Source organism: Carcharhinus amblyrhynchos, chromosome 17 (assembly GCF_965287045.1).
Source record: "Carcharhinus amblyrhynchos chromosome 17, sCarAmb.v2.hapA, whole genome shotgun sequence".
Lineage (NCBI taxonomy): Eukaryota > Metazoa > Chordata > Chondrichthyes > Carcharhiniformes > Carcharhinidae > Carcharhinus > Carcharhinus amblyrhynchos.
Genome location: NC_137340.1, coordinates 1,615,512 through 1,641,628, shown reverse-complemented (window position 1 = coordinate 1,641,628; position 26,117 = coordinate 1,615,512). Strand labels below are relative to the sequence as shown.

The window sequence follows — 26,117 nt, the reverse complement described above, 5'->3', positions numbered from 1 at the left end:
AATCTCCATAGTGCCACTGCCTCCCTATCTCTGTAATCTCTTCCAGCCCCACAATCCTCTAAGATCTCTGTGCTCCTCCAATTCTGGCCTTTTGTGCATTGTAAGAAGTCTCACAACACCAGGTTTAAGTCCAACCAGTTTATTTTGATAGTGTTCCCCACTGTGCATTTCCAGTTATAATTACTCCACTATTGCTGACTGATCCCAAGATCTGCAATTCCTCCTAAACCTCCCTGCCTGTCCATCTCACTTCCCTCTTTTAACACATTCCTTAAAACTGACCTCTATGACAATCTTTCAGTCAACTCAATAGAAGGAATATTGAAGGGCGAAGGGAACCAAGCTGACGTAATTGTGCAAATAGGTGAGAAGGACATAGGAAGGAGGAGCAGGGGGCAAATACATAGGCAGTCTAGGGAGTTGGGTGCCAGGCTGAAGAGCAGGTCCCCCAGGGTGGCAATCTCTGGGCTGCTACCAGTGCCTAGTGACGGTGGGGCTAGGAATACTGAGATCCTTCAACTGAATGCGTGGCTGAAGGATTGGTGCAAGACGGAGGGTTTTACATTTGTAAATCATTGGGAAGTATTCATGAGAGAAAGGCACCTGTATAGGAGGGATGGTGTGGATGTGCCGGTGTTGGACTGGGGTAAACACAGTAAAAAGCCTGACAACACCAGGTTTTAGTCCAACCGATTTATTTGATAGTAAACGCACAAGATTTCGAGGTTTCCCTCTTCGTCAGGTGAATGGAGAGTTCTGGCCTCGGACCTCTGAGGCCAGAACTCTTCATTCACCTGACGAAGAGGGAAACCTCGAAAGCTTTTGCATTTACTATCAAATAAATCGGTTGGACTAAAACCTGGTGTTGTCAGACTTTTTACTAGGAGGGATGGGGAACACTTAAATGGGAAGGGCATGAATATCTTAGCTGGGAGGTTAGCTGGAGTGTTTCGGCAGGGTTTAAACTAATGTGGGGGGGGTGTGGGGATGAGACTGATAGTTCATTAGGCACTGGGATTGGGAGCGAGTTGGGTGACGGGGTAAGATTAGACTACAGGAAAATCATCCGGGAGAAGGAGGATCCGAGTGGGCCTGGAGGTCTGGAGTGTGTCTGTTTTAACACGAGGAGTGTAACGGGTAAAACAGATGAACTTAAGGCCTTAATGTTCGAGAGGAATTTAGATGTGGTTGCAGTGACGGAGACATGATTAAAGGAAGGGCAGGACTGGCAGCTAAATATTCCTGGGTATAAGTGTTTTAGGCACGACAGAGGAGGGTTGAAAAGAAGAGGGGGAGTGGCGTTGTTAGTTAGGGAGCACATTACAGCGGTGCAGAGGGAGGATAATATAGAGGAGTCAGGAAATGAGTCTCTGTGGGTGGAGTTCAGGAATAGGAAGGGAGCAATCACTATGCTAGGGGTATACTATAGGCCACCCAATAGCCTGCGGGAAGTGGAAGAAAGTATATGTAAATAAATTCTGGATAGGTGTCGAAAAAAAAGGGTTGTTGTAGTGGGAGATTTTAATCTCCCTGGGGTGGATTGGAAGGTGCCGAGAGCTGGGGGTTTGGACGGGGAGGGATTTGTAAAATGTGTATTGGAAGGGTCCTTGGAGCAGTATGCAGATAGCCCGACTAGAGAGGGGGCTATACTGGATTTAGTTCTGGGAAACGAGCCAGGTCAGGTGGTTGAGGTTGCAGTAGGGGAACATGTGGCAAACAGTGACCACAATTCTATCTACTTCAGGATACTAATGGAAAAAGATGAGTGCTGACCGAAGGGGAGGATGCCAAATTGGGGGAAGGCTAGACGCAGCCGGATTAGGCAGGAACTTATAGATACTGATTGGGAGAGGTTGTTTGACGGTAAGTCCACATTTGGCATGTGGGAGTCTTTTAAGGGACAACTGAAAAGGTTGCAGGAAAGACGTGTGCCGGTTAAGAGGAAGGATAGGAAAGGTAGGATTAGAGAGCCGTGGATAACTAGGGACATTGAGGACTTGGTCAGGAAGAAAAGAGATGCATTTGTTAGGTCTAAGCAACTGGGAATGGAGAGAGCATTGGAGGAATACAGAGAGAGTAGGAGGGAGCTCAAAACAGGGAGTTAGAAGGGCAAAAAGGGGGCATGAAATGGTCTTGGCAGACAGGATTAAGGAAAATCCAAAGGCATTTTACTCCTATGTTAGGAACAAAAGGATGGTTAGAGGAAAAATCGGTCCTCTTAGGGACAGAGGAGGGGAACTGTGCTTAGAGTCTGAGGGAATGGGGGAGATCCTGAATGAATACTTTGCGTCAGTATTCACGAAGGACAGGGACTTGTTGTACTGTCTTGGAGGGAGTTGTAGAACCATTGGAGGAAATATCTATTACGAGGGAGGAAGTGTTGGGGCTTTTAGGTAGTATTAAAACAGATAAATCTCTGGGACCTGATAGCATTTATCCTAGGCTGCTTAGGGATACGAGAGATGAAATTGCTGGGCTTCTGACGCAAATCTTTGTCTCCTCTTTGGATATAGGTGAGGTCCCAGAGGACAGGAGGATAGCGAACGTGATACTCCTGTTTAAAAAGGGTAGTAGGGATAACCCGGGTAATTATAAGCCGGTGAGTTTGGTGTCAGTGGTAGTAAGTTGTTGGAAAGGATTCTTAAAGATAGGATGTATACGCATTTAGAGTGTGGCAATTTGATTAGTGATAGGCAGCATGGCTTTGTAAAGGGGAGATTGTGCCTTACGAATCTGGTAGAACTTTTTGAGGAGGTGACAAAAACGGTCGACGAAGGACGAGCCGTTGATGTTGTCTACATGGATTTCAGTAAGGCGTTTGACAAAGTCCCTTATGGTAGGTTGGTGGAAAAGGTTAAGGCTCATGGGATACAAGGACAGGTGTCTAGATGGATTGAGAACTGGCTTGGCAACAGGAGACAGAGAGTAGTAGTGGAAGGGTCCTTTTCTAGCTGGAGGTCTGTAACTAGTGGTGTGCCGCAGGGCTCAGTACTGGGACCTTTGCTATTTGTAATATACATAAATGACTTGGAAGAAGGAGTAAGTGATGTGATCAGCAAGTTTGCAGATGACACGAAGATGGCTGGACTTGCTAATAGTGAGGAGCAGTGTCAGGCAATACAGCAGGATATAGATACGCTGGTATATTGGGCAGAGAAATGGCAGATGGAATTTAATACAGATAAGTGCGAAGTGATGCATTTTGGAAGAAATAATGTAGGGGGGAGTTACACGATAAATGGTAGGCCTCTTGAGAGTATAGAAATGCAGAGGGACCTGGGGGTGCAAGTACACAAGTCCTTGAAGGTGGCAGTACAGGTGGAGAACGTGGCAAAGAAGGCCTATGGTATGCTTGCCTTTATAGGGAGGGGTATAGAGTATAAAAGCTGGCGTCTAATGTTGCAGTTGTATAGAACGTTGGTTCGCCCGCATTTGGAGTACTGCATCCAGTTCTGGTTGCCTTACTACCGGAAGGACGTGGAGACCCTGGAGAGAGTGCAGAGGAGGTTTACCAGGATGCTGCCTGGTATGGAAGGACTGAGCTATGAGGAGAGATTGGGCAAATTGGGGCTGTTCTCCTTAGAAAGGCAGAGAATGAGGGGAGATCTAATAGAGGTGTATAAGATTATGAAGGGTATAGATCGAGTGAACAGAGGTAAGCTTTTTCCTAGGTTGGGTACAAAAATTACGAGGGGCCACGGGCTTAGGGTGAGGGGGGCGAGGTATAATTCAGATGTTAGAGGGAGGTTGTTCACACAGGGGGTGTTGGGGGCCTGGAATGCACTGCCAAGTAGGGTGGTGGAGGCAGGCACGCTGGGGTTGTTTAAGGCTTACTTAGATAGGCACATGAGCGGACTAGAGATGGAGGGATACAGGAGACTTTTCTAAATAAAGATCAAGAGCCTTGGACGTCCCTGGGAATCAATTGATTCCTATGGACCTTCCAACATATTTCATGGCTCACTTGTCTTACTCTGAGCTTCTGGGGATTCCATAAATGTCTGTATAAGTTGTGCATGTTTATTGATGTCTTTTACTTCACAGGTGATTCGGTCCACCTTGTTGTCCAACAAGGGGCATACACGCAGTGGGTCGTGCAAGGGCTGCTCTAGGATGTTGCTTTGAGAGTTGCCTAGTGCTTCACGTCGTTAGTGCACGCTTAAACTGGACCAACTGACGGGCAACATGACAGCTCAGTGACTATCACTGTTTGCTGTGCAGATACATGGATTTGGGCCAGTGTCTGTGGGAGTTTGCACATTCTCCCTGTGATTGCGTGGGTTTTCTCCGGGTGCTCCGGTTTCCTCCCACACCCTAAAATTGTGCTCTTAGGCTGATTGATGTAACAAATTGTCCCTAAATTAGTCTTCCCTCAATCTTGCCCAATAGGCGTAGACAAAGGTCATAGGTAGAGGAGGGGACTCACAATGTTAAAATGGCGACGTGGGCTCGTTGGGCCGAAGGGCCTGTTTCCCATGCTGTGTTGTTCTTTGTTCTTTAACTCATCTAATAACTCCTAATGTGGATTGGCGTCATATTGTTTTATAACATTCTTGTAAGACACCTTGAGACATTTCATATTTATATACAGTCTTTAACATAATAAGTTGTTGTTGTTGTTGCCACACAAGTGCTTCCGCAGGCCACTGAATTCATCAACTCCATCATGGCAGGGATGTAGAGAGATGCCCAATTCCACTATCAGAGATATTGGGGGAAATTTTCCCGTTCCGCCCATCATGGAAATCATAGCGGGTGGGATAGGGCTCTGCCAAGGTCCATTAACCTTGGGCGGGATTTTTGGTCATGGGGTGAGCATAGCTGAAAAATACCACTCATCAACTGTCAGACTGTTCCAGCACCTCCTCTTGGATCCTGACTGGATTGAATCAGTGGAACTCTGTACAGCACTGTTAAGATGCAGATGCACCACACCAAGTGCAGTGAATCAAAAAAGCAGCACCAGATTCTAAAATGGTCACTAGATTCTGTCCTTGTTCACGTACCAAAGGATGGAGAAAAGACTTGTGGGCCTTAGGCCCGTGTTACTGCTTTGCTATGTTTACCCTAACAGCACAGTGATGTCTGACACTAGGAAGGAAAAGCAGGGATATGATAGGAAGCTATCGTCCTCACAAAAAAGACCCACCCACTGCCTTGTCCATGCAGATAAGTGTGGGCAGTAATTGTATCAAAGCTAAAATATATTGGTAGGAAGCCTTTTCTTTTTAATTCTTTCATTTGATGTGACTGTTGCTGACAAAACCAGCAACTGTAACCCATCCCGAATTTCCCTTGAGGAGATACATTGAGCTAACTTCTTGAATTGCTGCAGTCCATGTGGTATATGCCATGATAAATGCTCAGGGTTAAGTGGACAGGGTGAAGGAAGGGCCAGCGTAAGATGCTCTTTCGGTGAATCAGTGCAAACCTGACGGCCAGATGGCCTCCTTCTGCACTGTAGGAATTCTATGGCTCGTGGTCCACAAGGAGGACTGTTCACTGCTCACTTGTAAGCCTGTGTCAACCATAACCTTTTGGAAAAGGAATCACAAAGTCAACTAACAAGGCTCTGGCTCTGAGTGTAAGAAGGAATCCCTGAAGCTCTTTACAGGATTATGGTGACTGAGAACGAATGCAGGATCACAATGTTAAACCTCATGCCAAAAAAGATTCTCCACCCACTCAGGACCCGAAAGATTCCCCCCTACCCACTCAGGAAGCAAGTGCAGCAACAGCTGGGTGAGATAACAAAAAGGGGGGTCACATCCAGCTGTTCCAGGATGGTCCCCGTCCCAAAGCTAAACACGTCAACTGGTCCATCTGTATTTGTATTGACTTGACACAGCTCAATAAAGAGAAGTCCACCTGGTGTCTTTAGTGGATGAAAGCCTGGCTAAACACTAAGTAGCGTTTTCAAAACTTGATGCCGACAATAACTTTTAGAATCTTGCCCTAGATGAAGAGTCTAGGTCGCTGACCTCATTTATTACCCTCTTTGGCAGATTCAACTTCAACAGTCTGTCATCTGAAATCTCCTTGGCACTGAAGACATTTCAACATATTGTTACAATATTGTGTCTTTAGGAAATGTATTGTGGCATTTTTTTTTGTGAAGGGTATGTTTTAAACTTACTGATTGCTGATTTGTCTGCTCCAGGCAGCCCCCCTGCTGAGAATGTAGAAACATAATTGATTCTCTGGCAAGAGGCTGCTCCCCAAACTCACCCTCCGGCTCTATTACCCTGCCCGGTTACCCCAGTTACTATAGCTCAATAAAGAAGGGAAAGCACTGTTCAAACCTCTAGCCATTCCTTCTCAAGACCGCTCAGCATCCCGATGGAAAGTTCGTTAACAAGGAACTGCAGCTCTATATAAATACACTGACATTAACACATCCAACTGTATGGCCACTAAGCCTACACACTGCAAACTCTTCTTAACTACTCAATCCAGAACTTAATAGCCCTCATTATCATGCCGGGTTTATGATGCACCCCACACAAGGTGAATATATACTGATCCGATACTGCTCTGACACTGTCCAACCAGGACAGCCGGGCACATCAGCACTAAGATTGTGCAACCAGGGTTGTCCAGGAGAGACAGACATCCTGTACCCAGGGGATCCCAAACTGTCCCCAGTTCTCACCAAGAAGGGAATGCACATTGCCAGCTTTATTTAATGTTTCTTCTGTCTCTGTCACTCCCGGAGCTACGTTTAATTTCTTCCTCTGCATATGTTTATAGTTTCTATCTTTCGAGCTTATTGTCATTGTTTTTTCTCTTTATCCCATTTCTTGGCGATGTTTTGCTGAATTCTAAAATCCTCCGAATCATCAGGCAATAAACACCGCCTTTGAAACTAATATCACCGGAGAACTTCTCGTTAGCTGCGAATGGAGGTTTATTTTGTAAAGAATACATATTTGTTGTAAAATACGAATCCATTTTATAAATCTTTTTCTCCAGTGTCCCATTAAACACTCCCAGGTTAGAGTGGACACAAGTTAAATGAGAATGAAGTTGCTACTACCCCATCCCTTTCCCCCTCTGTTTTCATTATTGTATCATTTACAAATGGTATTTTTTAAAATGAAACATTATTCGTGTTCCTCCTTCACATTATTAAAAAATAAGGAGCGGCGCTATCCTGGGAAAGGGATTATTCCGGACATAGATGAAATATTCCCCAATACCTTTCCCTTTACAATGAGAGGATTACTTACTAACAGAACAAAGGAATGGGGCTGCGATTCCCCAAATGCAAACCCAAATGTATTCACCAAATGGAAGTTCACCACAATCTTAGTGCAGAAAACTGCTCGTTTTAGAAATGTCACCAAATTGCCGAACATTATCTGTGTTAAAATGGCAGCACCAGGTAATTAAGAGAAAAGCTTCCAAATGTATAAGAGGAGAATTTCTTCCAGGTGAAGGACGGGTACATGCCAGTATTAGTACTAGATACTAATTACTAGATACTGTATTAGTACTAGATACTGTATTAATATTAATTACTGTATTAGTAAAATGATGGTGCTGTTATTTTACTCAATGTATTCGGGGAAGTCTCCACCTCTCTGGGCTGTTCTCCCAGTTTCATGCCCCACCTCTTATATATACATGCAGAGCAACTCCGGCAAACTTCACTCGGAGTCGGTGCTGATCAATGCTGATTCCAGCAATGCTGCTCGCCAGCTCCAAATCCGGGCAAATCTTTGCAGAGGTGACCTCGCTCATTCAACTCATCGGGCGTTGAGTTGGAAATTGGGAATCCGTCGTCAGAGAGAGAGCATCGCCGAGTGAGGATAGTGAGTTGGGTGTGAGTGCGGGGATAGTGAGTTGGGTGTGAGTGCGGGAATAGTGAGTTGGCTGTGAGTGCGGGGCTAGTGAGTTGGCTGTGAGTGCGGGGATAGTGAGTTGGGTGTGAGTGTGGGGATAGTGAGTTGGGTGTGAGTGCGGGGACAGTGAGTTGAGTGTGAGTGCGGGGACAGTGAGTTGGGTGTGAGTGCGGGGATAGTGAGTTGGGTGTGAGTGCGGGGATAGTGAGTTGGGTGTGAGTGCGGGGACAGTGAGTTGGGTGTGAGTGCGGGGATAGTGAGTTGGGTGTGAGTGCGGGGACAGTGAGTTGGGTGTGAGTGTGGGGACAGTGAGTTGGGTGTGAGTGCGGGGACAGTGAGTTGGGTGTGAGCGCGGGGATAGTGAGTTGGGTGTGAGTGCGGGGACAGTGAGTTGGGTGTGAGTGTGGGGATAGTGAGTTGGGTGTGAGTGCGGGGACAGTGAGTGGGGTGTGAGTGCGGGGACAGTGAGTTGGGTGTGAGTGCGGGGACACTGAGTGGGGTGTGAGTGCGGGGACAGTGAGTTGGGTGCGAGTGTGGAGATAGTGAGTTGGGTGTGAGTGCGGGGATAGTGAGTTGGGTGTGAGTGTGGAGATAGTGAGTTGGGTGTGAGTGTGGGGACAGTGAGTTGGGTGTGAGTGTGGGGTTGGTGAGTTGGGGCTGAGTGCGGGGATAGTGAGTTGGGTGTGAGTGTGGGGATAGTGAGTTGGGTGTGAGTGCGGGGACAGTGAGTTGGGTGTGAGTGCGGGGATAGTGAGTTGGGTGTGAGTGCGGGGACAGTGAGTTGGGTGTGAGTGTGGGGATAGTGAGTTGGGTGTGAGTGCGGATAGTGAGTTGGGTGTGAGTGCGGGGCTAGTGAGTTGGGTGTGAGTGCGGATAGTGAGTTGGGTGTGAGTGCAGATAGTGAGTTGGGTGTGAGTGTGCGGATAGTGAGTTGGGTGTGAGTACGGGGCTAGTGAGTTGGGTGTGAGTGTGCAGATAGTGAGTTGGGTGTGAGAGGGAGCTGATCTAGGATTGCGTTGTTTGAGAGGTTGGCAGACAGACAGAGCTCTGGCTCGGAGTCAACTTGTTGGGAATGAGCAGCGAAGAAGAATTGGATCTGAATGTGACTGAGTGCAGCATGAATGGAACCCTGGGCAATAAGTTTGCCCAGCCAGCCTGGCAGGTGTGTCTCTGGGCTTTCGCTTACTCGGTTATTGTGCTGACTGCTGTGTGCGGCAATGTAATTGTCGTTTGGATTGTTCTCGCTCATCGGAAGATGCGAACCGTCACCAACTACTTCCTGCTCAACCTGGCAGTGGGAGACACAGCCATGGCCGCTTTTAACACCACCTTTAACTTCATCTACGCTGCTCACAGTGACTGGTATTTCGGGCTGCATTACTGCCGCTTCCAAAATCTTGTGCCCATCACTGCTGTGTTCGCCTCTACCTACTCAATGACAGCTATCGCCCTGGATAGGTAAGCGACAAAGATCGGGACAGCTCCTACCTGGAGAATCCCAGGATTGCTCTCCCTCTTTGTATTGCCCTTGTCCCGTTCTCACTGCATCGGTGAAGTGAGTGTTCACCTTTCCTGGGAGACCTGTCAGAATGATGTAGAGATACTGGCGTTGGACTGGGGTAAACACAGCAAGAAGCCTAACAACACCAGGTTTAAATTGGTTGGACTTAAACCTGGTGTTGTCAGACCTGTCAGAAAGCAGGAGGGGAAACAAATGTCTCCAGTTAGCAATGATAAACAAATCAACATCAGAGTCCCAGATCAAACTGTGGAGTAAGATTTGCACGTAAGCAGTTGGAGGAGAGCATATCCTGAGTGAGACCCAGGCAGATTGAATGTATGTATCTGGGATTTGAAGCACAGTGGGACTTCAGTGCGAGGGGTAGTCTCTTGCTTTTCTTTTACTGTCTAATATTTGAATTGTTTGAGAGGGTCTCGTTCTGCCACAGGCTACAAGGGCTAGAGCTGATTGGATAGTAATGGGTAAATTGCTTTCTCCAATTTAAAGCTACATTTAGGAAAGGTAAATCTTCTAGTTTATTAAAAAAGTTACTTAAAATAATTTTCTACTTGAAATAAATTTAAGATAAGAGTCTTTCTGAGTTAAAAGTCTGACTGGAGAGAGCCCAGTCTGGTGTTTTACACAGTCTGCAAAATGTTGGAATTCTTAGACTTTCCTTGCAGTCCGGATGACCGCACTTGCAGGAAGTGTCACCGGTTTAACCAGCTTGAGGGTTGGGTTTCAGAGCTTGAACATTGGCTGGAGGCATAGTGGTGTATCTGCGAGCTGAGAGGTTCATGGATAGCACGTTTTTAGATGTAGTCACCCTGCAGCTGAAGGAAGTGCAGTCAGAGAGGGAATGGGTGAGCCCCAGTCAGAAAAAGGGGGGACAAGCAGGTAGCCAGGAAAGCCCCAGGGTGCATCTCACTCAAGAACCACTTCTCTGTGTTGGAAAACGGTGAGAGTGATAGTTCTGGGGCGGTATTGTTGGTGGCTCAGCTGCACAAGGCGGGAGGAATAAGACTGGAAGGGCAATAATGTTAGGAATCTTGATACTGAGGGGATGCAGAGAAGCATTTCTGCGGCCACTGATGGTTCTCAAGGATGGTGTGTTGCCTCCCTGGTGCCAGGGTCAAGGATGTCATTGACCAGCTACAGGACAATCTAAAGAGCAGGGAGAACAGTCAAAGATTTTGGTTCACTTTGGTACCAAGCACATAGGCACAAAGAGTATCAAGGTCCTGCAGCAAGTATTTAGGGAGTTAGGTAGCTGATTAAAAAGCAGGACCTCAAAGGTCCTAATCTCCTTAAATACCCCCCAGTGCCATGTGCTAGTGACTACAGGAAAAGGAAGATAGAGCAGATGGGTGCATGGCCAGAGATGTTGCAGAGGGAGGTTCTTGGATCACAGAGTCCATTTCTGGGAAAGGTGGGACTTGTACAAGCTGGTAGGTTGTAATTGAATCGGAATGGGACCATTATCCTTGTGGGGAGGTTTGCTAGTGCTGTAGGGGGAGAGGTGGGAGTAGGGGTTGGGGTTGATTGGTTAAAAAATTTGGCAGAGGGATGGGTTGCAGAGGGATGGGTATACTGCTAAATATAAAAAAAGAGTCAGCCTGGAAGGCAGAGCAAAGATGGGCCGATGAACTGAGGGTGTTGACTAACACATGGGAGTATGATATTATTACAATCAAAGAGACATGATTGAGGGAAGGGCAAGACTGGCAGCTCAATATTCTGGGGTATAGAATCTTCAGGCAACATTGGGGAGGTGGGGGTGTTTAAAAGAGGAGATGTTGTAATATTGATTAAGGAGTTAATTACTGCGGTGAGGAGGGATGATATCTTAACGGGCTTGTAATAATCTTACCAAGGCCAGTCTTCCATCACCAATCACCCTTCTATTTACAGTGATATCTGAAGGCCATTCAGTGGTTACAGTGTGCAGATAAGTCCCAAGTCAACTGCTGGCCTGAGTGGAGTCAGCTGCTTTTAAACCCCCTTCCCACTGCCCCTTCCTTATTGGACAAGCCCCCACTGAACTAGTAGGGAGTTCATACCTACTAATGACGCCCCATGGCCATTATAACGTACCTCCCCTCTCAAATCTGTTTTGTCCCTCACACCCCTGCCACCAGGGTCTTCTCCACTGGTTAGCAATGTGCCTGGCATTGGCTGGATGAATGCAGATCAAAGGATAGGGAACGGATGGGAGACATTTGCTTCCAAAAGGAGTATCACAAACTCTGGCTCTTCTCGAGGCCTTGCTTCAGTAGGGGCACTGGTCCCTTCTGCTTCCATACTGGACTGGCATGTAGTGGGGTGGCACGGTAGTACAAAGGTTAGCACTGCTGCTTCACAGGGCTAGGGACCCGGGTTTGATTCCCAGCTTGGCTCACTGTCTGTGTGGAGTCTCCCCGTGTCTGCATTGGTTTCCTCCGGGTATCCTGGTTTCCTCCCACATTCTGAAAGACCTGCTGGTTAGATGCATTGACCCAAACAGGTGCCAGACTGTGGCGACTAGAGGAATTTCATAGTAACTTCATTGCAGTGTTAATGTAAGCATTACTTGTGACTAATAAATAAGTTTTAGAAAACTTCAGGACTTTAGAGTCTCTATCTTCACCATCTGGAGGGGCCAGCGTGGAATTGACCTGCATTTGTGGATTCACGCTGGCAATGGCCATCCTCATGGCTAGTAGGAGGCCTGTACTGGCTCGGCCTCCCGACTCCAGAGATGGTCCATTCGGACAATTTTGCCCTGTACTTTGTAAGACATGGGCCCTAGGACTCAGCTAAGGCTGTCCTTGAAATTCTTCACATAGATTGGGTTGCTGGTTTTAAACACAAACAAGAAGAAAAGACAGCAAGGAAAATAAGCAAAGTAATAGTCAGATAAATCAAGGATCAGAGTCAGATAAGAACACAATACAAAATATTACGAATGGGACAAGAAATGTCAAAAGGGCTGACCTTAAGGTTTTGAACCCGAACACTTGGAGCATTCAAAACAAAATGGATGAATTAGTTACACAGATGGATGTAATGGGGTATGATATAGTTAGTATGATGGAGACATGACTCCAACGTGAGCAAGGATGGAAACTGAACAGTGTTTGGCAAGGACAGACAGAAAGGAAAATAAGGTGGAGTTGCATTGTTGGTTAAAGAAGATATTGATACTATACTGAGGAAAGATATTAGCATAAATGTGGAAATGTTGAGTTGAGAAACACCAGGAGGCAAAAAACATTGGTGGTGCTATACTGACCATAAAACTGTATTGGAAATATTGGGATTGTATTAGACAGGAAATCAGAGATGCATGTGTTAGGAACATCTGACTTTAATCTGCATCAGATTGGAGGAGTTGAATTAGTCACAGTCCAATAGAGGAGGAAATTCTGGAGTGTATATCGGATGGATTTCTGGATCAATATATTGAGGAACCAACAAGGAAACAGCCCATTTGGATTGGATATTGTGCAATGAGAAAAGATTGGTTGGCAATCTAGTTTTGGGGATGAATGACCATAATGTGACAGAATTCTTCATCAAAGTGGATAGTGACATAGTTGATTCTGAGACCACAGCCCCGAATCTCTATAATGGTAACTATGAGATGTGGATTGGCTTTGACGATTGGGAAACATTACTGATAGGAAGGACAGGCAATGAAAGGCATTTAAAGAACAAATAGGTGAACTCCAAAAGTTGTTTATTCTTGTTTGACACAAGAGTAGTAAGTGAACGATGGCCAAACCATGGCTTTCAAGGGAAATTAGAAGTAGTTTTAGATTCAAAGCAAAAGCATACAAATTGGCAAGAGAAAGCAATAGACCTGATGATTGGAGCAGTTTAAAATTCAGTGAAGGAAGACCAAGGGATTGATTAAGAAGGGGAAATAAGAGTATGAGAGCAAGCTTGTGGGGAACATTAAAAGTGACTATAAAAGTTTCTATAGGCCTGTAAAGAGAAAAAGATTGACAAAAATGAATATAGGCTCCTTACAGTTAGAAACAGGAGAATTCGCACAGGGAACAAAGAAATGACTGAATAACTAAATTCATACTTTGCTTCAGTCTTCACAAAGGAAGACATGAATAATGTACCAGACGTTGTGAGAGGAAAAAGTTTTAGTGATGAGCTGAAGAAAATCAGCATTAGTAGAGAAATAGTTTTGGGGAAATTGATGGGATTGAAGGTGGATAAATCTCCAGATCCTGATAATCTTCATCCCAGAGTACTTAAGGAAGTGGCCCTGGAAATAATAGACACATTGGTTGTCATTTTCTGAAATTGTTCGGACTCTGGACTGGTTCCTGTGGTTGGAGGGTAGCTAATGTAAGCTCACTATTCAAACAGGAAGGTGGAGAGAAAACGGGAAACTAGACCAGTGAGCCTAACATCGGTACTGGGGAAGGTGTTAGAGTCCATTCTCAAGGATTTCATATCTCAGCATTTGGAAGGCAGTGGGATAATCAGACACAGTCAGCATGGATTTACAAAGGGGAAATCATACTTGACAAATCTATTGGAATTCTTTGAAGATGTAACTAGAAGAGTTGGCCGAGGAGAATCGATGGATGTAGTTTATTTAGACTTTCAGAGGGCTTTTGACAAGATCTCACATAGTAGATTACTATATAAAGTTAAAGCACATGGAATTGTGAGTAGTGTCTTGAGATGGATGGAAAGCTTGTTAGCAGATAGGAAGCAAAGAGTTGGCATAAATAGACATTTTTCTGATTGGATGGACTGGAAAAAAAGGCCAAAATTCTCCCATTGCGACCTGCAACTTCTCTGGAGGGTCGAGGTGGGAGATGTGTGTCACCGGCCTTGTGCTGGGATTTGCGCATGCGCCGGGAATGCATGCGCATCCCCCAAGCCTGGGTGAACCGTCCCTGGTCAGACCAGGCTGGAAACCGGCGGGAAGGCAGTAAGTAATATGAATCTTTTTTGAATATGTTTTAAATATGCTGAGCAGTTAATTATCAGAACCTTTCGGATCTCGGTTGAATCTCCCACCCCACCAGGAGTACTTCATTCGGGCGGGGTTCACACTAGCTCCCCGTGTTCAGGGAGATAGTGAGAGACCCCTCTGGAATGAAGGGGGGGCAATTGGGGCCCCGCAGGGGGTTTTGTGGCAGGGTGGTGGTGCCCCCTGGGTCTGGGCACCCTGGCAGTGCCAGCCTGTGTCCCTGGCACTGCCCAAGGGGCAAAGTGCCCATGCCCAGGGGGCACCTTGTCACTACTCATCAGGCATTGGGCAGAGCCAAGGGGGCAGGGCCTATTGTCGGTGGGGGTGGGTGGGTCCCACTGCCACAGTACAGGCAGGATCAGTCTGGGATGGAGGGAAGGCAGCGATGGGGAGGAGTGGTCTGCTGGGAGGGCGCCTGCTTCCAGGGGGAGTCTGACCCCAGAGTGGGGGGTGGGGGGGGAGGGGTCAGCAGGTAGTGGGTCTGCCGGGATGAGAGGGGTGGGGGGATCACCACTGCTGGGGAGGGTGAGGGTGGGCTATGCATCGGGGCACTCTGGGACAAGGAGGGGGTCAGGGCTGGCCCGGGAATTGCTGTGGGAAGGGGCTAGTGGGGCAGCACTGCGGTGGTCCTGGGCTGGTCAGCGATCAGGCTGGCCAGCAAACGGGGAGTCCGACAGACCAGGACCACTGCACAAGCACAGAGTTCCAGAACTGTCAAACTCCAGTGCAAATAGGCCGGAGACCTGATTTTAATATAACATAGGATCTGGCCAAAATGGACTGGGAGCAGCTACTTGTAGGAAAATCCACATCAGAGCAGTGGGCGCCATTCAAAAAGGAAATGGATAGAGTACAATGCCAACATGTTCTCTCGAAAAGGCAATGGGATCACCAAGTCCATAGAATCCTGCATGTCAAAGGGTATACAGCATTGGATAAGGGAAAAAAGGAAGACTTATGGCTGATAGAGGGGTATGAAAATAGTGGATGTCACAGAGGTGTATAGAAAGTGCAGGAGAGTACTTAAAAATAAATAAGGAGAATGAAGAGGGGGCATGAGAAAGCAATGGCAAGCAAAGAGTGGGGGCCATTAGGGACCAAAGTGACAACCTGAGTGTGGAGCTGAAAGATGTAGGTGAGGTATTAAATTAATATTTTGCTTCTGTGTTCAGTGTGGAGAAAGACAATGAAGGTGTAGAAAGCAGAGAGGGGGATATGTTTTTAAGGGTATTGAGAGGGAGGAGGTTTTAGCAGGCTTAAAAGTGGATAAATCCCCTGGCCCAGATGAGATGTATAACAGGCTGCTGTGTGAGGCAAGGGAGGAGATTGCAGGGGGTCTTATTAACTTTCAAGTAAGAAGTCTCACAACACCAGGTGAAAGTCCAACAGGTTTATTTGAAATCATGAACTTTAAAGCATCTAGACAAATCCATGAACAGGATGGGAATCGAGGGATATGTTCCCTGGAAGTGTGGGGGGTTTTAGTTCAGATGGACAGCATGGTCGGTGCAGGCTTGGAGGGCTGAAAGGCCTGCTCCTGTGCTGTAATTTTCTTTGTTCTTTATTATTCTTTGGAGCATTGCTTCTTCACTAGGTGAGTAGGCATCATCAGGTGTGTCCACTTGATAGTTAATTTTCATAGACGCAGCAGAGGTTTCAGAGGACTGGAGGACAGCTAATGTGGTACCATTATTCAAGAGGGGAGTAGGGAGAAAAACGGGTAATTACAAGCAGTGAGTCTAACATCAGTGGTAAGGAAATTATTTGATGTAGGTGTGCCAGCTGTGCCAGCATTTCTTGCCCATCCCGAATGACCCTTGAACTGAGTGGCTTGCTATATTTCAGAAGACAGTTAAGAGTCAACCACATTGGACATTGCTGTGGATCTGGAGTCACATGTAGGTTAGATCAGGAAAGGACAGCAGATTTCCTTCCCTAAAGGACATTAGTGGACCAGATGGGTTTTAACAACAATTGACAATCGTATCATGGTTATCATTGGACTTTTAATTCCAGATATTTATTGGATTCAAATTTCAACATCTACACAGTGGGATTCAAACCTGGGATTCCAGGACATTACCTTGGCTCTGTGGATTGTTAGCCTAGTGACAATAACATTTTACAATTGCCTCTCTCAATATCCCTGACACTATCTACACTCCATACCTGCTGACTATCATTATTTCTCTATCCCTACACTCTAAGTCCCTTCACTCTATCTACATTATATAATCCTATGTTTGTACTTTTTCTGTACTTTGATTTGATTTATTATTGTCACATGTATTACTACACAGTGAAAAGTATTTGTTGTGCGCTGTACAGACAAGTATACTGTACATACAGAAAGAAAGGAGAGAGTGCAGAATGTATTGTTAGAGTTACTGTTACAGTTAAAGCTAGTATGTAGAGAAAGATCAACTTAACATGAGGAAGGTCCATTCAAAAGTCTGACAGCAGCAGGGAAGAAGCTGATCTTGATTCAGTTGGTACATGACTTCAGACTTTTGCATTATTTTCCCAATGGAAGGAGGTGGAAGAGAGTATGTCTGAGGTGCGTGGGATCCTTGATTATGCTGGCTGCTTTTCCAAGGCATTTGGAAGTTTAGGCAGAGCCAATGGATGGGAGGCTGGTTTGTGTGATGGACTGGGCCTCGTTCACAACCCTTTGTAGTTTTTTGTAGTCCTGGACAGAGCAGGAGCCTTGCTAAGCTGTGATAGCACCAGAGAAAGCATGTACCAGCATGGAGGGACCAGGAGAGGTTGTTGGTGATCTGGACACTGAGAGACCTGAAGCTCTCAACCATTTCCACTTCATCCCTGTTGATGTAGACAGAGGAACGTCCTCCACTACACTTCCTGAAGTCAATGACTAATGCCTTTTTTTTTCACACTGGGGAAGAGATTATTGTCACTGTATCAGTTCACCAGATTCTCTATGTCTTGCCTGTACTCCGTCTCATCATTGTTTGAGATCCGACCCACTGTGGTGGTGTCATCAGCAAACTTGAAAATCGAGTTGGAGGGAAATTTGGCCACACAATCATAGGTGGATAAGGAGTATAGTATGGGGGTGAGAACACAGCCTTGTGGGGCACCGGTGTTGAGGATGAGGTGGAGGAGATATCGTTGCCTATCCTTACTGATTGTGGTCTGTGGGTTAGGAAGTTCAGGATCCAGTTGCAGAAGGAGGAACTGAGTCCCAGCCAAAGAGTTTGGAGATGAGCTTTTCAGGAATAATGGTGTTGAAGGCTGAGCTGTAGTCAGTAAATAAGAATCTGACATAGGTGTCCTTGTTATCCCGGTGTTCCAGGGTTGAGTGTAGGGTCAGGGAGATGGTGTTTGCTGCAGACCTGTTGCTGCAATAGGTGACTATAGTGGATCCAGCCAATCTGGGAGGCCAAAATTGATTTTGTGGCATGACTAACCTTTCAAAGCCTTTCACATTGTTGGATATCAGAGGCATCGGACAATAGTCATTAAGGCACATTGCCTGGCTTTTCTTTAGTACCAGGATGATGATCACCTTCTTGAAGCAGATAGGGACCTCAGATCAGCGTAAGGAGGTTAAAGACGTCTGTGAATACCTCCACCAGCTAGTCCACTCGGGATCTGAAGGCTCATCCGTATCCCATCCGGCCAGTCGCTTTCCATGGGTTGACTTTTGAGAAGGCTGCTCTGACAATTGTAATTGTGACCTTGGATAAAGATTTGCCTGAGGTTCCTGGGATGGAGGGCATACTCTCTTGCTCAAAACTGGCATAGAATGCATTGAGCTCATCAGGGAGGGGTACATTGGTGCCAGCGATTTTACATGCTTTCATCTTGTAGCCTGTTATGTCTTGTAGACCTTACCATAGTTGGCGGAGTTCATGAGGTTAGTTTGAGACTCTAGCTTGGTCCGAAGCTGACTTTTAGCATCTTTGATGGATCGCGATAGGTCATATCTGGATTTCTTGTATAGGTCAAGGTCACCTGACTTGAATGCCCCAGACCCAGACTTCAAGCAAGCAGTGAATATCCCTCATCACCTATGATTTCCAGCTGGGAAATACACACATTTGCTTCTTTGTCACACTTACTAAGAAGTCAGTTACTATAGTGGTGTACTCATTCAGGTTAGTCGCTGAGCTTTTAAATATTGACCAGTCTTACTCTTGAAAAAGAGGGTATTATCTTTCAATATTTCTTGGGTGTTCTGTGGCTGTGTGTTTGTATGTGACAAATTTAATTAAACTGAAGACAGTTTGGCTGCAATGTTAGGGACATAAAGGGTTTAGATGTGAAAGGCAGGCATTTGATGTGATTAGGGCTGAATTGGAAATTATGCAGGTTAATAAGGCATATGTAAGAATGTGCTTTAGGGGATAAAGAAGCTCTGTTGTGTTCAGTTTTCAAATTTCAAGTGGACTGAAAAGTGGTTTAAAGTTGGGCAATGATCATAAACAAATAAAGCAAAGTTAATAAATTTTATTTAACTCAAAATGATGGCCATAAGGAGAAGATTTTATGTTCTGGGAATGGTAAATTTTCGAAAAGGACCAGAACAATAGGAAGAGAAGAAAGAGAAAATATGTGAATGTTTAAGCTTTCTTTTGTCAATCAAGGACCCCACACACCCTGGACATTCTCTCTTCCACCTTCTTCCGTTGGGCAAGAGATACAAAAGTCTGAGGTCACCTACCAACTTGGATGATATTGTAATGTTCTAACTCTGCTGGGGTTGTGGGTTTTGACAAAATAAGATGTGGTTTGCACATGTAAATTCAAACCAACATATAACATTGAAAGACATGGTCCCTGCATTGCAGAGCGACTGAAAGAAAATAGCAGCCTGAAACAGCCTAATAACATCACCAAATTACATAATTAGCTCTTAAAGCAACCAACAACATTTTAAATATTTAATATCCCTCCCCATTTACTTCTTCCATCAGACATTTGAATGGATCTACCTTGTATTAAGTTGATCTTTCACAACACCCAGCTATGACTGTAACACTACATTCTGCACCTTCTCCTTTCCCTCTCCATGTACAGTATGCTTTGTCTCTATAGACCAATGGCCAATCCACCAAACCTGCAAACATCTACTTCTAGAGTCCAGGACAGCCAAATTCCAGAACATCGTGCACAACCAAAGACTTTCTTATTGACTGTGCATAATAATTAATGGTGCATAGTACTATGTCTAGAGGATTATTGAATTAGAGGATTATAAGAGATCTGTAATTGTTGTCATGAACGCAGAAGTAAATGGGGAGGGATATTATATACTTAAAATGTTGTTGGTTGCTTTAAGAGCTAATTATGTAATTTGGTGATGTTATTAGGCTGTTTCGGGCTGCTATTTACTTTCAGTCACTCTGCAATGCAGAGACCATCTCTTTCAATAAAACCAGTTATATGTTGGTTTGAATCTACATGTACAAACCACATCCTACCATTTTTCCATTTTTAATAAATGTATTTTCCTTCTTGTTAAAGCTAATTAGCAGTCCTGTGACTCTGTTCCTCCTGTTATATGAAAAAAGGCAAATGCTACATTCTTTTGAGCCAGGGTTCCATTCTGGACTCTTCCTGTCCAGTTATAACATCATGTAGTAGAGATACCGGCATTGGACTGGGGTAAACACAGTAAGAAGTCTGACAACGCCAGGTTAGAGTCCAACAGGTTTATTTGATCTTTCTTGCATCTTTGTAACAACAGTGCAGAGTTGCTGAGCAGAAACTGATAGCCAAGTTCCGCACACATGAGGACGGCCTCAACTGGGATCTTGGGTTCATGTAGCACCATCCGTAACCCCCACGACTTGTCTGAACTTGCAAATTCTCACTTACTGTCCTGTCTGGAGGCAATACACATCTCTTCAACCTATGCTAATGCTGTCTCCACTCACATTGTCTGCATCTTTAAGACTTGAATAGCAGGTTAGCTGTAAAGACTTGCGTTCTAATCAGTATTCTGTAAACTGTGTGTGTGTTTATCAGAACCTTCCACAAACCTGACGAAGGAACAGCGTTTCCGAAAGCTTGTGGGATTACTATCAAATAAACTGCTTGGAATTTAACCTGGTTAGGGTTGTGAGACTTCTTACTATAGTTATAACATCAATGGGGATCGCAACAACACTGACTCATGCGATCCAGGGTGAGGTGGCTAATGAATGCAAAATTGACTTGATGACAGAAGATAGTGGGTGGTTGTAGAGAGTTGTTTTTCAAACTGGAGGCCTGTGACCAACGGTGTGCCACAAGGATCAGTGAACAAAAGAACAAAATCAGCCCAGGAAGCAGGCCCTTCGGCCCAACGAGCCCGCGCCACCATCTCAACACCACCAGTTCCCCTCTCCACCCATGACCCTTGTCTAATGTTTTATGGCCATCCAGATTGAGGGAATCTGATTTAGGGACAATTTATTCCTGCCAATCAGCCTAACAGCACATCTTTGGGGTGTGGGAGGAAACCGGAGCACCCGGAGAAAACCCACGCAAGCACGGGGAGAATGCGCAAACTCCCACAGACACCGGCCCAAATCCATGTGTCTGCACAGCAATCAGCGATAGTCACTGAGCTGTCGTCTTGCCCAGTATCTGGTCCAGTTTAGGCACACACTAACAACATGAAGCACTAGGCCAATCTCGAACAACCAAGAGCAGCCCCAGTACGACCCATCGCCTGTATGCCCCTCGTTGGACACGAGGTGGACCAACTTAAAACCTGTGAATGAAAACAGAAAAAGCATTATTATCATACCGTACCCATTTACATTACCAGGGACGCCCCAATGCTAATGACCCTTATTTAAAACAATCTCCTATATCCACCCATCTCCAACCCAGTCATGTGCCTGTCTAAGTTACTCTTAAATGACTCTAGCGTGTTTGCCTCCACCACCTTACTTGGCAGAGCATTCCATACCCCCCCACTACCCTCTGTGTGAAAAACCTCCCTCTAATATCTGTGTTGTACCTCTCCCCCCTCACCTTAAGTCCATGGCCCCTTATCCTACGTGTCTCTATTATAGGAAATAGCTTACCTCTGTTTACTCTATCTATACCCTTCATAATCTTATATGCCTCTATTAGATCCCCCCTCAGTCGCCGTCTTTCAAGGGAAAAGAGCCCCAATTTCTTCAATCTTTCCTCATACCCCAGTCCTTCCATGCCAGGCAACATCCTGGTAAACCTCCTCTGCACTCTCTCCAGAGTCTCCATGTCCTTCCGGTAGTAAGGCAACCAGAACTGGACGCAGTACTCCAAATGCGGCCTAACCAATGTTCTGTACCACTGTAACATTAGACTCCAGCTCTTATATTCTATACCCCTTCCTATAAAGGCTAACATACCATAGGCTTTCTTCACCACACTCTCCACTTGCACTGCCGCCTTCAAAGACTTGTGCACTTGCACCCCCAGGTCTCGCTGCGATTCTATACTCCTTACAGGCTTACCCTTTACCATATAACTCCCCCCTAAATTATTCCGGCCAAAATGCATCACCTCACATTTATCGGGATTAAACTCTATTTGCCAATGTATCTGCCCAATCAACTAGCCTATCAATATCCCGCTGTATTGCCAGACACTGCTCCTCACTGCCCGCCAATCCAGCCATCTTGTGTCATCAGCAAATTTGCTGATCACACCACCTACTCCCGCTTCCAAATCATTTATAGACACTACAAAGAGAAGAGGTCCCAGTACTGAGCCCTGCGGCACACCACTAGTCATGATGTGGGTATGCCGGCGTTGAACTGGCGTAAACACAGTAAAAAGTCTGACAACACCAGGTTTTAGTCCAACCTATTTATTTGATAATATACACACCACTAGTGACAGACCTCCAGCTAGAAAAGGACCCCTCCACTACTACTCTCTGACTCCTCTTTGCAAGCCAGTTCTCTACCCATCTAGATACCTGGCCACGTATCCCATGAGCTTTAATATTCTCTGCCAACCTACCATGAGGGACTTTGTCAAACGCTGGGTCCAGTGTTATTTGTCATTTATATTAATGATCTGGATGAGAATTTAAGAGGCATGGTTAGTAAGTTTGCAGATGACACCAAGATTGGTGGCAGTTTAGTAGATCCAATTGGAGCAGGACTTACTCAGTTAATGGTAGGGCATTGGAGAGGGTTATACAACAAAGAGATCTCAGGATACAGGTTCATAGCTCCTTGAAAGTGGGGTCACAGGTGGACAGGGCAGTGAAGAAGGCAAAAGAGAAAATGCTGGAAAATCACAGCAAGTCTGGCAGCATCTGTAAGGAGAGCAAAGAGCTGACATCAGTTCTTTTCTCTCCTTACAGATGCTGCCAGACCTACTGAAATTTTCCAGTATTTTCTCTTTTGGCTACAGGTTCCAGCATCTGCAGTAAATTGCTTTTACTCTGCAGTGAAGAAGGCATTTGGCATGCTTGCTTTCATTGGTCAGAACATCAAATACAGGAATTGAAGGTCTTGTTGGAAGTTGTACAAGACATTGGTAAGGCCACACTTGGAATACTGTGTACAGTTCTGGTCACCCTATTATAGAAAGGATATTATTAAACTAGAAAGAGTGCAGAAAAGATTTACTAAGATGCTACTGGGACTTAATGGTTTAAGTTATAAGGAGATGCTGGACAGACTGGGACTTTTTTCCCTGCAGCTTGGGAGCCTTAGGGGTGATCTTATAGAGGTCTAGAAAATAATGAGGGACACAAATAAGGTAGTTGGTCAATATCTTTTCCCAAAGGTAGGGGTGTCTAAAACTAGAGGGCGTAGGTTTAAGCTAAGAAAGGAGAGATATGAAAGTGTCCAGAGGGGCAGTTTTTTCACACAGAGAGTGGCGAGCGTCTGGAATGAGCTATCAGAGGTAGTAGTAGAAGCGGATACAATTTTGTCTTTTCAAAAACATGTAGACAGTTAGTGGGTAAGATTGGTATACGGCCAAATGCGGGCAATTGGAAGTAGCTTAGTGGTAAAAATTGGGCAGCAAGGACAAGTTGGTCCGAAGGGCCTGTTTCCATGCTGGAAACCTCTATGACTTTAAGCTGAGAAAGTTTGATACTTCATTTTATTCAGTTCATCGTTTTTTCCAATTTGTTTTTGTTTTCTGTCCTCCCACAGAGTTCAAGCCTTGTCTAATTTTTGTCTAGCAAGAGAGATTACCTTGTCATTTTAAAATTTTAATTTACATTCAAGAACATATATCCTTCCTCACAGCTCTGCTGTGTCAGACTGGATTCAGCTTTTCCACTCTCTTTGATCATGTTTTCCTCTGTTTGATCATGAGCCTTCAGTACTAACACATCTGCTTCATCGCATCTTCCTCATGTTTTTGTGCACTTTTTATTCAGCTGGCTTTAACTTGTTTCCAGCTATTATTAATTATTTCTTTTCAATGTCATTTGAAAATTACAGGCTGAGCTTCTGACTCTTTGGTCACATTTTTAGTGGAGACATTCATTTTTTTACAGCAGGTTTACAGAAAAATATTGATTCTTTTAAATGAACCTGCTTTTCCTGTAAAACTTCATTTTCAACAGCCTCCATGGACTATGGGAAAACCACTTAGAATACCATATTCCAGCCAAGACACTTCCTTATTAAAAAAAAAACTACTGTTAATTGGTAAAGTGGAACCGTCCCAACAATTACAGAATCAGTAATTAAGCCACATTTTAAATTATCTCTGTATAAAAGAACAGGTTCATAATTTTCATTAATACATTTTTATTTACAAAATTTTCTGGAAATAAATACCTGTCCTGCCAACATCAGTAACTGCTGATCTGCATCCTGAAGAATAGCAGTTAATTTCCTGCCCACCAGATAAAAATGAGGATAAATCCCCTTTAAACAGAAAGCTTCCATAATTTATTGCACTCTGTCCCACTTTAGAAATAAACTGATGTAAACTTAGCAGCTTTCATCAACTTTACCCAGTGGGAGATTGCTTCTTGTATGCGGTGAAGATGGCATTTGACATGCTTGCTTTCATTGGTCAGAACATTAAATAGAGGAATTGGAAGGTCTTGTTGAAGTTGTACATTAGTAAGACCACACTTGGAATACTGTGTACAGTTCTGGTCACCCTATTACAGAAAGGATATTATTAAACTAGAAAGAGTGCAGAAAAGATGCTGCACTGTGAAACCAGACAAACAATACGGTTTTGCTTTGGATGACAATTGAGAGGTGGAATGTACTGGACAAGCTGACTATACTTATAATGGATAAGTCCCTGGTCCCAATATCCTGCAACCTGAGTTGCTAAAGGAACTGGAAGTGGAGGTAGTGGAAGGTTTACCATAATCTTCCATTCTCCCCTCGATATGGGGGAGGTGCCAGAGGATTGGAGAATGACATCAAAATTGAACTCCATTGGATTAAAGGAGATAGTGGCAGTGTGAGGGCTACAAGACAAAGCAGAAAGCAAAGGTGATCATTTGCTTTAAAGATTGAAGGTAAATATACAGTGGTGTTTCCGAGGAGTCAGTATAGGTATACGTGAGGAGGCAGTAAATTGGTTTAGACACTGGCTCAATGGAAGAAGCCAGAGAGTGGTTGTGGAGGATTGCTTCTCTGAGTGGAGGCCTGTGACTAGTGGTGTGCCGCAGGGATCGGTGTTGGGTCCGTTGTTGTTTGTCATCTATATCAATGATCTGGGTGATAATGTGGTAAATTGGAGCAGCAAATTTGCTGATGATACAAAGACTGGAGGTGTAGTGGACGGTGAGGAAGGTTTTCAAAGCTTGGAGAGGGACTTGGACCAACTAGAAAAATGGCGAGTGGAATTTAACGCAGACAGATGTGAGGTATTGCACTTTGGAAGGACAAACCAAAGTAGAACGTACAGGGTAAATGGTAGGACTCTGAAGAGTGCAGTTGAACAGAGGGATCTGGGAATACAGGTACAGAATTCCCTAAAAGTGACGTCACAGGGTGGATAGGGTCATAAAGAGTGCTTTTGGTACATTGGCCTTTATAAATCGGAGTATCGAGTATAAAAGTTGGAGTGTTATGGTAAGGTTATATAAGGCATTGGTGAGGCCAAATTTAGAGTATTGTGTACAGTTTTGGTCACCTAGTTACAGGAAGGATGTAAATAAGGTTGAAAGAGTGCAGAGAAGGTTCACAAGGATGTTGCCGGGACTTGAGAAGCTGAGTTACAGAGAGATTGAATAGATTAGGACTTTATTCCCTGGAGTGTAGAAGAATGAGGGGAGATTTGATAGAGGTGTATAAGATTTTGATGGGTATAGATAGAGTGAATGCAAGCAGGCTTTTTCCACTGAGGCTAGAGGAGAAAAAAAGCCAGAGGGCATGGGTTAAGGGTGAAAGGAGAAAAGTTTAAAGGGAATATTAGGGGGGATTCTTCACGCAGAGAGTGGTGGGAGTGTGGAATGAGCTGCCAGATAAAGTGGTAAATGCAGGGTCACTTTTAACATTTAAGAAAAACTTGGACGGGTTCATGGATGAGAGGGGAGTGGAGGGATATGGTCCAAGTGCAGGCCAGTGGGACGAGGCAAAAAATGGCTCAGCACAGACAAGAAGGGCCAAAAGGCCTGTTTCTGTGCTGTAATTTTCTATGGTTCTATGGACAAATGCCCTTTTGTTATTGATCAATGATCTGGACTGACATGCTCCACCAAGCCTCTATTGATTACGTGATTACATCATTAGCTGAGAAATGACACTTTATACAGTACTCCTGGGACACTGGAGTACTAAAGACAGCTCTGAGTTACTGCACATTTGATATTGCTTTTTGACATCCTCAGTATTCTGTTTTCCAA

The 26,117-nt window shown here is 44.9% G+C and overlaps 1 protein-coding gene across 1 annotated transcript in view; it reads left to right on the top strand.

Annotated features, from left to right (window-relative positions):
- The first annotated feature begins 8,916 nt into the window (after window positions 1–8,916).
- The window catches only part of tacr2 (tachykinin receptor 2), a 101,539-nt gene continuing 84,338 nt past the window's right edge, over window positions 8,917–26,117 (top strand). Inside the window, exon 1 of the mRNA XM_080205234.1 lies at window positions 8,917–9,302. Coding sequence (XP_080061360.1) covers window positions 8,917–9,302 — 386 coding nt within the window. The remainder of the gene's footprint in view (window positions 9,303–26,117) is intronic.